The sequence below is a fragment of the Nicotiana tabacum genome, chromosome 16 (assembly GCF_000715075.1).
Source record: "Nicotiana tabacum cultivar K326 chromosome 16, ASM71507v2, whole genome shotgun sequence".
In the NCBI taxonomy this organism is placed as follows: Eukaryota; Viridiplantae; Streptophyta; class Magnoliopsida; order Solanales; family Solanaceae; genus Nicotiana; species Nicotiana tabacum.
Window position 1 is genome coordinate 44,075,261 of NC_134095.1, and position 12,740 is coordinate 44,088,000.

The following is a 12,740-nucleotide window of genomic DNA, read 5'->3' on the forward strand; positions in this document are numbered from 1 at the left end:
AACATCACTTTATTATAGCGGCAAAAATATATCAGAACAAACGAGATTGTTATAAAGAGGTTTGACTGTACATAAACAATTAATTCAAGAGTTCAAATATTATTTTTGACGTGGAATAAAATGATAAAAATTACTACTTTATCCGTTGATGTAATATGTAATACTCCTTATCTAAGTAATTTAGTGACTTCCGTTTAATTGTTTGGTTAAGCTTTATTTTTCGAAGAGTCCTTTGAGAGGTGAGACATTTCTGAAAACATTAATTATTAGGTAATACTCACAATTTTGTACAAATATACAAATACTTTGGTTGCTTTGCATAAAATTACTTAAATACTTGTTAGGGATAGGGGAAATGCAAAGTGTAAGGAAGATTATAGGAATAACACGTAACACCGTAAATAGGATCAGCGCATGCCATTACTGACAAGTTTGATTATGCTATTAAAAAAAATCAAGGAATTTTGCCTAATAAAGTCTATTCTCAAAGATTCTACCTTACAATACGATCGGTGCATACTTAAAACCAAAAATATAAAAGAAAAAGCAACCACCTTATGATTATACGAACAAAACAACCAGATAATACCTTCCCAGAATTCCCATATATTCTACCAAATATTTAATCATCAAAAGGAGTACAAAATATGCTATATCTACATGTGTATTACGAGGAGTATATAATTAAACAAAAAAAGGGAATACAATAATTAAAAGGAAAAACTCACCAAAGTGATCTCAGTCATCAATGAATTCTATCCCATTGCGCGGAATACTTTCTCAGGTTATCAATTTTTTTTTATCGTCAGCTGTGATTGTTTCTTCTTAATTCTACTCGGAAGGGCATACCAGTCCGGGCCTTCTCTGGACCACGGTCATAATGGGAGCTCAGCGCAGCAGCGGACTACCCTTTTTTCTACTCGGAAGGGCAATTAGTCCAAGAAGAAACTGGTCCTTCACCTGTTGAGCACACATTTTCCAAACCCTTCTCATGATTATGGAATTCTGATGTAGAAGAATTACCTGAACAATTCAACTTATAACCACTAACATGTTGTTGTGATGAATTTCCACCATTGTTATTATTATTGTTACCACTAAAAGATCTCAGCTGATTTTCTTGACCCCCATCATTCTGACCATTAATACCACCTGATCTCCACAATCTTGAAAGATTATTTCCATCATTTCTTGTTTGACTAGAAATTCCCCCTTGATATCCACTGATTAGATTTGCACTGACTTGCTGATCATGACTTATTCCAAGTTCATCTAAAGAAGGAACAATAGTATTTGTTCCTTGTGATGACTTTGTGCCGAAAACCTGTGCATTATTAACCAATGGATGATGCTGCTTAAATGAAAGAATCTGATTCTGCATGTTGAACAAGTTTTGTGCTTGTTTTTGCATTCCAAGATGATCAGAACCTAGTTGAAAATTTGTCGAGGTAGAGGTTGAGGCCGAAGTAGTACTAGTACCAATTATAGAGTTGTTGTTTCCAGTATTGTTATTTGTTGGCATTAAAGCATCAATCATGCTAGAACTCAACAGTGATGATGAAGAAGTACTAGTAGAAGAAGATAATTGTGGCATAAATGGAGATACTTGATTAACCTTTTGTGCTGAAGGCCTTAAAGGGTAAAGTGGTCCAAGAGTATCCAAATGACCCGACCTCATCGCCGAGCCAGCTGTTGAGAAAAGATCAAGGCGGCGAGTGTAGGCTGAACCAGTAAACGGAGCCGTAGGGATGCCAGTAAATTCTTGAACCATTTGTCGAAAATTTGTGGTGTCAGTAGTAAGGACAGTGGTTGGCGCCCTCCTTGAAGCCCTGGTCCGTTTTTTCGGATTTTTTACCACATTGGGCTGATGTTCGGGCTGGGCCGAGTTCGAAGCCCGTTGTATAACATTACCCGCAGCTTCAATTGAAGATTGTTGTAGTGGTACTGAAGATGAACCCGAAAAAAGGTTTTGATGAAGAACAACTTGAGTAGCATTTGATGAGGATGTACCAAAGCTATTGAAGTTTTGGTCAGATCTTAGACCCCGTTGTGACCAAATGAGATCATTAGTATTAAACTGAGAATTTGCATTTTGTGGGAAATTGGTGTCAAGATTTTGTGAGTGAGGATCAAAGAAAGTGGGTTGATGAGAAAGAAAAGGAGGAGGTGGATTATTATTAGAAGATATTGAACCAAAATGGAGAGTAGGATTATTATTATTATTATTATTCAAGAAAGTAGAGATGGATTCTCCACGTGAATCATACTCTTCATCCCCACCACTTGAAGATTGCATACTACCACTATTCCCGGAATCCATTGGCTTCTAATGTAGTTAAAAGGTGAAGAAAAAAGAATAGGGAAAGGAAAGTCTAAGAGCTAGTATATTTACTAAAACCTGCAAAAGAGAAAGCGATAGTTGCAAAGTTTGAATAAGATTCTGAGGTAGGAAGCACCAATATAGAGATTAATCCAGAAAGAGGTTATAAGCCCAAGAAAACAAAATACAAATAAACAACAGTATAATAGATTCCAGAAAAGATTTAAAAAAAGTACCCATATATCTTGAAAGTTCTGATGATAGATGATCTAAACAATGGAGTTAGCTCATCAAGCTCACTTTCTTGGACCACAAGCTTGTACTCGAACAATATTAAAAAAAAATATCTGGGGCTGTAAAAAAAAAGTAAAAAGATTTGATTTTGAGTTCTTGGATCAGATATTCTGCATTTCTTTTCTCCCAAATTAAAACGCCTGTAGATTAGGGTTTGAGAGAAAGGGGAAAGAGAGAAAAGAAAGGAGAGAGGAAAGATTAAATAAGGGATTGGGTTTGAGAGAGAGGGGAGCTCTGAAAGAGATGCAACAAGTAAAAAGCTTACGTTTTTTCCTATACACTTAGGAAAAGGAAAGCTTAGGTGGGGGACTGGGTGGGTGGTGGGGTAGCCATTGGAGGGGAGCAAAGAAGCTGCCGGTAGGTGGCAACGGGTCAAACTCAGAGAGATAGATAGTGAGAGAGATAATAGAAGGGGGGAAAAGAATAGTTGGCGAGCCCTTTAGATTCAAGTGTGAAAACAAGAAAATTGAATACAAGAAAAGTTGAATATGGAAACATTTAAGGGAAGAAAAACAAATGTACTATACGAGTAGTATATTATACTAATAAAGTGAAAATGATATCTAAAAGAACAATTTTTATACTTAAAGAGTGGGTAGCCAACTAAACTTGCTTAAGCTGTCTTGTGAAACAGAGGCGGATATAGGCTTGCGCTGTCGGATTCATCTAAATAATACTCCTGAGGTATAAATTTATATGTAAAATTTTATTAAAATTACAACAAAAATATAAATTTATAATTTTAAAAATATAATTAATTCAGCGCTATATAACAACTTTAAAAGTTGAGCTCCTATAACTTAATTCTGAATCCGTCAAAAATATGGCCCAGAAAAAAGATGTTTGCTACCGCCGTTTAATTTTTGTTTGTCTATTAAATTTACATCTTCTTGTAATCGTTATTGTACGAGTATAATATTAAGTGAATCCATAGATTGAAATCTAATGCTAATCAACAATTCATTTTTAATTAAGGCAATTTAGGAGCTTCTCAAAACTGCAAATTCTCTAAATTTAATCAGATTATCCATGCTTTAAAAAACATGATTAACAATTACAATTCTGGTTTTTATCAATCAAATGATATACTTAATGAGAAAGTGACGGCTAACGTTTCTCAAATCTATTTTTTTTTTCTTTTTCCATTTCTTTGTGCTCTATTTATTTTCTAGTTATATGAATAGTAGTATTCTTTTTTATTCATGAGTCATGCACTGTCTAGCTTCCTTGCAACCTGTGAGTTCCAGTGGTCACGGAAATCCGCTTGTGACTATATTTTTTATAATTAGAAGAATAACATGCATATAATGCAATCAATCCAATATATTTTATTTAAAAGAAATTCGGTTAACAAAACTTGATACATAACAGATGCAATTGTATACCTCATCCTTTGACCAAGTCAGAATGGACCATCCAGAAACTTGCTTGAAACATTATAAAATAATTTAACACATGGAATCTTCTACCCTCCACGTCAGGAATTAGTATTGGCACTTGTTGGTAGCCATAATAGAGGTTGATCATAATTTTGAGTTTATGAATTTCCAATTCAGCTTACTTAATTTTGGATAAATTATTTATATGTAGTCAATTAATTTTTTAATATAAATATAAAATTTTAACTAAAATTGTTGTGTTATGTCAAATCGGTAGCTATAACTCTAACTCCGCTTCTAGCCATAATTATTTCGCACCAAAGTTTCCTATTCGTTGTTGAAGTTCTTCCGTATAGTATGTGAAGGGATGAAAGAAACTTTAAGTTCATGATATGTATGTAGACTGTGCCCTCATTGGATATGATTTGAATATTTCCGCATGAATCTTCACATGATCTTTAATTTGAGCCTACACTTTGATAAATAAAACTTAGATATATCTACCCTTGTCATTTATAATTAAAATGTTTAGATGGATAGGCCTCATAGTGATTAGTTCAACCACATTAATCTTTGTTAGCTGCAACCACATCTAAAAGGGACCAGCAAAATATTATAAGAAAAATAAATTTAAAGACCACATGTTTAGCATTTTAATAAGTAGGAAGTTAATAATGTAACTGAGGTAGCATGGTAAATTTAAGTTTGCTTTCTGTAAAATTTTCTGCATATTAAAAAAGAGAGAAAAAGGAAAGTTGCATTAGAATTATCGGTTTCAGGTGTAAGAAAATTAAGAACTGCAACTTTTTAATATTTTCTTTTGGGGAAAAGCCACTATATACTGTAGAGCCGTCAATATGGGCTTGGTCCGTTGGGCCAGCCCAACCCAGCCCGTGATTTATTAGGGTTGGGCTAGAATTTTTAGAGCCCATTTAAAAAGAGACTTTTAAGCCCGGCCCAGTAAGTTCGTGGCATGTGAGGCTTGACTGAGGCTGGGCCGGCCCTGCCCGTGAGTCTAATAAAATATTTATTTAAAATATATAAAAAATAAAAAGTATACTGTCTTTAGAGATGGAAAGTCAGAATTGGATCTTTAGTAAGAGGAACCAAAACTTGATCTTGAGAAGTTTCAAGAGATGATGTTGTCATGTATTGGAAGGACCATTCTAGAAAATATCCCGATCTTTCAATGATGGTGCGTGATGTACTTAGCATTCTTATTACCATTGTACCATCGGAATCAACATTTAGCATTGGTGGCGTGTTCTTACAAAGTACAGAAGTTGCATTTATTATGAAAATGTTCCAAACACTTGTTACTACTTGAAATTGGTTGCACAGGTTTTCCCGAACTCAAACTGGTAATATTTTTTTATGTGAATTTAAATATTATTAATTTTTAAAATTTAATTATTTTTAATATTTAACTAATTAATATTGCATATGAATTGTAGATGAAAGTGAAGATGTTAAGACAACCTTGTCACAAGCGGATTCAAATGTGTTTGATGAAGATGATGTGTTGGATATCTCATAAGCATCATGAACGTTCTCTTGAATAGTTTGTTTTAAGTTTTGACTTTTAGTGAATGAAATATAGTCCTGTCTTTTACTTTTTTTTAGTATTTATTATGATATATTGAAACAATATAAAAAGTTATTAAGCTTTGCGAATTTTTTCTAATAAGATATTTTTAACTTTTAAATAATTATTTTTTTGTTTAGGTCAGAACTTAAAGAAAAAATATAAAATTATATTTTTAAAAATGATGGGCCGGCTCGTGGGGGCCCGTGGCCCACATAGGGCTGGGGTGGGCTGACCATTATAAGACCCATCAAAATGGTGGGCTAGTCCAGCCCAGCCCGTCGCGACCCATATTAACAGCTCTAATATATTGCATACGTTTCGACGCATTATTATATACTAGTAGTTGTACCGACGCGATACACGGTCAATATTAAAAATATTAATTAAATTAAATTGCGATCGAGATTGTTTGAATATATTAGATCGTATTGCTTTAATAAATTTCAATTGCCATCATATTTGTCAATACAATACACTCAATAATAAAATATCTATTAAATTAAAAAGGAGAGTTATATAGTTATCAAATAAGTTTTTTTTTCTATATTTTTTTATTCTATTATCCAATGCTTAGTATATGACATTGTTAAATTTTATTCTATTGACTCAATTTTCACTTGTGTAAATTTATCAATAGTATTTATTTACTTTACTATATTTTTTTGGTCGTGTCCACACATTAAGCGTGTCAGCCTAATAATAAGTCATTTGACATTGGTCTAGACAATGCTCTACATTCTAATGCAAGAAAAAAAACCAAAAATTAATTATGTCTCCTAAAATATTTGTAACTAATACATATGCAATAACTTATTTTCCCCCCTAGATTTTTGCTATCTTTTTAATTGATTATATCTCCTAAGATTTTTTCTTTTCATGGAGAAAAAAAAATATGTATTACTTATTTGATGAAATCTTATAGCTTTCAATTGGATCTTAGGTTATAAATATTGTTATAAACATAGATTAATAATTATTATAAAAGAGATAAAAAAAAAGGGATCGGTTTTGCATAAGAATTCCTGGTTTTCAGGTGTTAAAAATTTAAGAACTGCTATTTTTTTATATTTTCTTTTGGGAAAAAAATAGCCACAAAATATTGGATGCGTTCAGACGCATTATTATATATTCTCTTGTTATGCCTATTGGCCAACCCTACGTATCAAATCCCAAACTCTAAAGATACAAATTCCCCTAATTGTGAATACGGAATATTTAAAAAATTGCGGCTATTGTTTCATCTTTTATCCACTGAATGGTTTCTTATGATATTAATACTCACTATGCGCTTTATAGTTCGATTATTAAGACGTAATACACACACTTAGGAATAAAATTAAAAATGGAGTATTATTTTTATCTAATAGAGGTCGTTTTTCGTCACAAGGAGAATAATACAATGGAAAGTGGTTTATGATTATGCAGAGGCGTATCCAGGATTTGAAGGTTGTATATATATATATATATATATATATATATATATATATATATATATATATATATATATATATATATATATATATATATATATATATATATATATATATATATATATATATATATATATATATATATATATATATATATATATATATATATATAATCCAGTTAGCTCTTTTATTTAAAAATAATGCAAATAAGTTCAATTTTAGTTCAACATTTTTACGCTTGATTTACTATTTTTCAGATAAAGTACAAAAGAAATTATTCATGAAAGTACACATGCAATTAGAAAATTTTCTTAAAGCGTAGCTTATATAATGTTTGATTTGATTAATTGATCATTATTCTTGGGTTAATTTTTCAATTTAATTGTTGAGTCATATGACAATTATTTTCAAGGGCAAAATTTTAAAGTTATCAATCTACAAAAATTAACTTAAAACCTCTATTAATCAGGATATTTTTTTCAAAATCCAACAAATGATATTGCTCAAATTATGCTCCTATATATAAATTAATGTTATATCACTAGAAAGAGAGAAACTATATATTAATTAGAATTTTAAAATTACGTATCGAAAGAAATTGCTTATGAAACAAGATATAATTGTAGGGAGCAAAATGAATACTAATGTATAGAAATTTAACCAAAGAAAGAATATAGAAGGATTTAGTAGCAAGCAGAAGAAAAAAGAGGGAAATCTAGGGTTAATAAGTAGGAAAAAGATCGTAAAATTTGTTGCTGCAAGGAACTGAACTCAAATCCATGAGGTAGATTACAGACTTCAAAATCAAATCAGAACCATGGCACCCACTTGCTATTTGTGTAATCCGGGTGCCACTTTAGATATATAGCTCGTTTTTCATAGATATCAACATATTTATTAAGAATTTTTGCCGAAATTTGCGGGTGGCGTGCCACTCCGATCAGACAAGGTAGATCCGCCCTGCGATTATGCTGAACAAAAGTTTCAAACTCAACTGTATATGTTTTTTCTTTGTATGTTGTTTTACTTATGTATAAGATTACCAAAAAAATTGTGCGACTTCAATTATTGTATGTTTTTCATTTATATCTTAAATTCAAATTTAAAAGTACTCATATTATTTGTCTTATAATCCTTTTTCCACATGAATAAGAAGGTATTTACAAAAGGAGGAAAAAATAATCTCCCGGTCTCTCCTTCCACCTAATTACCTTGTCTTGTCTATGAGACGCACTAGCGTGTATTATGCCTAAATTCTTTTACGAAAAGGCATATACATATATTCTTTTTAAGAGTATTCTTTTTCCCATACATTATAAAAAAGATTGGAATTAGCTACGAACCTCGTAATTAATTGTCTTTTGATCTCTCGTAATTAACAAAATTTTTGATAACCTGCCGCTAAATAATTTCTTTGTTTAACGACATAATTTTTGAGTCGCTAATTCCTATATTTTAGTAGTGGCAGAGCATATCAGTCACTTTTAACGTAGAAATTAAAATGTGGGTTTTGCGGGGATAAGACCCTACAACTATTAAATTGGTGGAAGTCTAAGATAAACCTCAGTGAAATTTTTACTGATTATCCTTCGGAGTTATTAATGAAATCAATGTCTTGTTTAAGAGAAACGTCTGTGTGTTTAATTATTGCGCTGCCTTTTGCATTCATTAATTGGTCCTTTTTTTTTTCATTTAATTGGAAGAATTACACTCACCTTTTCTAAGGTTTCGAGTTGTAAGTTGTAACACGTACATCACTTGTGGTTTTAGTATTACTGTAACCTAGGGGTGTTAATGGATATTTAAAAACTGATTAACCGATCGAATCGTACCGTACCAAATCGATTTTTACGTTTCTTTTAATAAAATCGCAGGTTTTTATTTACATGTGAAAATATTTTTCTATATTACATTCAAAAATAATAACGCATTAAATTTTTTCTTTAGCCCTGAAATGATGAAAACACCACAAGCCAACAAGTTCCTAATCCCATACCTATTATGCTACTCTTACTGAAACTGAATTATCCCAAGCATATTCACTAGCAAGACACAAAGTATTCTAGCGATTATGAGTAGCAAACTATAATGTATTGAATATGTTTCCTTTTGTATGATTTAGATTTATCTTTTTGAATATTTAATCTTTTATAGACTTTATTTTTAAATTCCAGCTTGGTTAATATTTTTCAGCTCATGTTATTTATATTTTCTTTGTCTTTGCTTAATTTCTTTTACGCTATTATCACTACTAGAAATCCGGTAATTACCGACCAAAAAATCCAACCAACTTTGGTCGGTTATGACCAATTACCGACCGAAATGCGGACAAACACGCTTGGTCGTTATTTTGATAGTCATTTTAGTATACCGACCAAAGTTGGTCGATATACTAAAATGACCATCTGAAGATTTTAATGACTTACCGACCAACTTTGGTCGGAAACTTATTTTATTAATTTAATTTTACCGACCAAAGTTGGTCGGTGTATGTAATTTATGTTTTTTTATTTATTATTAAATTTTAAAAGTTACCAACCAACGTTGGTCGGTAAAAGAAAATATATATTTTTTTAAAAAAATTAAAATTTAACAATACCAACCAAAGTTGGTCGGTAATGTTGAATTCTGGGAATTCCTTGTTCATTAACCGACCAACTTTGGTCGGTTCTTCACATTTTTTTAAGGAATACCGACCAACTTTGGTCGGTAATTTGCAGTAATTTATTTTATTTATTAAAAACCAAAACCCGACCAACTTTGGTAGGTTTTCTGGGTATAATTTTGGCAGAAAATGCATGTTTTGGTAGCTACACCACTTGCCAGCATATACCAATACAACAACAATAGTAAAACAACAACAATAGTAAAACAACAACAATAAAACAACAACAACAACAACAACAACAACAACAACAACAACAACAACAACAACAACAACACAACAACAACACAACAACAACAACGACAACAACACAACAACAACAACAACAACGCAACAACAAATTAAAGTTCAATTGAACATAACAATCCAAAACCAAGTTCAAAACTGGTTTTATTTGTCTAGTTCAAAGTATATAAAAGTCAAGGGGTGTTTTGTAAAACATCATTATCACCATCTGATAAACTTTCATCTACAAGACAGTATAGAGAAGGGTCTTGTGGAGGACGGGAAGAACGACCACGGAGAGGACGGGAGGAACGATCACGAGCAGGACGGGAGGAACAATCACGTGGAGGTCAAACCTCTGGCAATGACTCACGAGATCGGGGCAATGGAAAAGCTCCAGTAGATAGGAGAGTTCTGATCTGAGCTTGCATGCCAAGGAATTGAGCATCTCTAACCCTTTCTCTTTTCTTGGCCATTTCTAGCTCGGATGTGAGCTTTGTCATAGTCTCCCGCATAGCGGAGAGGCTCTCCCCATTAAGTTGCTCGCCTTGCGAGGAAGTCCCTATTCTTTGCATTCCACACTTATAGCGATGGAACTTTTTAGTAAGAAGCCCGTATACTTTCCCCCATTTTGGATCGCCAACAGACTCCAACCATATTCTTTCAACATCCTCGTTCGAAGGTTGGGTTGGCTCGCCTGATTCACCAATTGGTGGATGACTGCGAATGAATTCCTCCACGTTACTTTGGTAGCGACCCTATATGAAAATTTAAATTGAATTAGTATTTCAAAATTTATATAAAAGTAAATTATAATACTTAAAGAAAAGTGAAAGCTTACATATGCAGTCGAGGCCCGGTCCTCGACCCACCAACTTTGGTCGAGTTCTTTTAGGGATAGACTTGTGAAGATCCTAATTAGTATATATAACATTGGACGCCCCAACTTCTTTTCCTAAAAATAAATTAATTTAGTTAATAAATAGAATAGATATACTTTGAAAAGTAAAATAATTTAAGTTATTACGTACCAATCTTCTTTTTATTGTCCCTAGGCTGATCACACCTCCAGTGTGCAGGGAGCCTCCCTTCTCGTATGTGCGAGCTTTATTTCCTTTTTTGCTCTTCTCTAAAAAGTCTGCGGTAAGCCATTGACTTTGAAAAATCATCCCATAAATTCTGAAGTAACCAGCCAGGCCTCTTGTTCTTCTTTCTAGCATCAGAGAAAGCATCTGCCAATCTCTTGCGAGCTTTATGATGAAAATTTGCAGCCACTTCCGCGCTATAGCGATCTTCCCATACACACTTGCTCTGTATTTTATAAGTTAAATATTATATGGAAACATCATAAATATAAATTATTAAACTGCTTAAAAGAACATTTATACCTTAAATTGATTGAAAATTTGCTCCTTCAGCGAGAATGGAAAATCAGTCCAAGTCGCATAAGGGCCATCGTAAATCTTTCTAATGGCATTGGTGATTATCCTCGTAGTCTTATTACTCGGAATGAACCTTCAATTTAACAATAAAAGCACGTTAATGTCTTAGTAAAAATGTTACAAAAATATAAATGCAAAAATAACAAATAACTCTTACCTATCACCCTCAGGGACTATGATGGTCCTGCCATATTGATCATAATGCACTTCCTCGTCATCATTGTCTGAAGCACGTATATCAGAGGCATGTGTGGACGGTGTAGGGGGGTTAGAGCTACTGCCTTGCAGGCGAAGGCCTGAAATATATGGAGTCACTGATGAAGATGGTTGCGATCCCTGTGACTGCGACAAAGTTGGATGCGACCCAAGTGGCTATGATACTGATGGTTGTGACCCGAGTGGCTGTGACATGGATGGATACAATCTATGTGGCTGTGATATGTAGGGCTCTGATATAGATGGCTGCGATCCACGTGGTTGTGAGATAGCTGGACTGTATGTCGGACGTATAGTTTTATGGCCCTGTGAGGAAAGACCTGGTATCTGGATGAAGGTGTAGGGCTCGTGATGCTATGGCAGCTCAGTATAGCCGTGGGGTAGAGGATAAGACATAGGCATCTCTGAAGATGGTGGGAAATAGGGAGTACTATTATCTACCCTCGTCTTTCCCTTCCTAGTCTTTTTTCAACCCCGAGAACCAGTAGAGTCATTGTTACCTTGACCCTTGCGTGCCATCTGCATAATATAATACATATTTAGATTGAAACATATAAGAAACTAGCTATAAAATGAGAGTGCTTTAAAAAACTAGCTATAGTTTAATCCTTTTATCCCTCTGTCGCCTTCAATACCTTGAACTCGGCTTGTTAACTTCTTGAGTTCTTCGGTCATGTCCGTAATAAGCAGGTCCTTCTATGAGGGCTCCGGTGCACAGGAGATTGGTTGGGTATAATATGGTATAATTTCCACTTATATGGGGTTGATCTGATGGGTGCCAGGAACTTGGGTATAAGGATGGTCATTGGTGGAGTTTTGTGGATCGGGAATGAGTGGTGGTGTATTTTGGGGACTGTGGTAAGTGGTGGTTGGTGGGTACGAAATTGGTTGATGATGATGTTGTGGTGAAGTTGGTATTGGTAGTGTATTGATGTTTTAGGGTAGAGTTATGTATTGATTTGGTGCGGGGGGATTTTGTGGCTGTTGGTTACGTGTGTTCTGAGGAGATGACAGGTTCTTTGCGTTTTGTTGGTGGATGTCAGGGACATTGAGGGTAAGTTATGTTGATACCCAATTTTTTCTTATGTATTTTTACATGCAAATACTTTCAAAATAGCATATATATGCATATATAAGTATGTCCAAGTGTTTCAATAATTTTTCTAATTTCTAAAAGATTT

The 12,740-nt window shown here is 33.4% G+C and overlaps 1 protein-coding gene across 1 annotated transcript; it reads right to left on the bottom strand.

Annotated features, from left to right (window-relative positions):
* Positions 1 to 566: 566 nt before the first annotated feature.
* Positions 567 to 2,877, bottom strand: LOC107767980 (uncharacterized). Its single transcript, XM_016587081.2, has 2 exons — positions 2,557 to 2,877; positions 567 to 2,398 (listed from the first exon to the last, which is right to left on the bottom strand). Exon 2 carries the CDS (start codon positions 2,318 to 2,320, stop codon positions 917 to 919), a length of 1,404 nt encoding a protein of 467 aa, XP_016442567.1. The 5' UTR covers positions 2,321 to 2,398; positions 2,557 to 2,877; the 3' UTR covers positions 567 to 916.
* Positions 2,878 to 12,740: the final 9,863 nt, after the last annotated feature.

Coding starts and splice junctions, on each gene's coding strand:
- LOC107767980 (XM_016587081.2), bottom strand. CDS start 2,320: ATGGATTCCGGGAATAGTGGTAGTATGCAATCTTCAAGTGGTGGGGAT.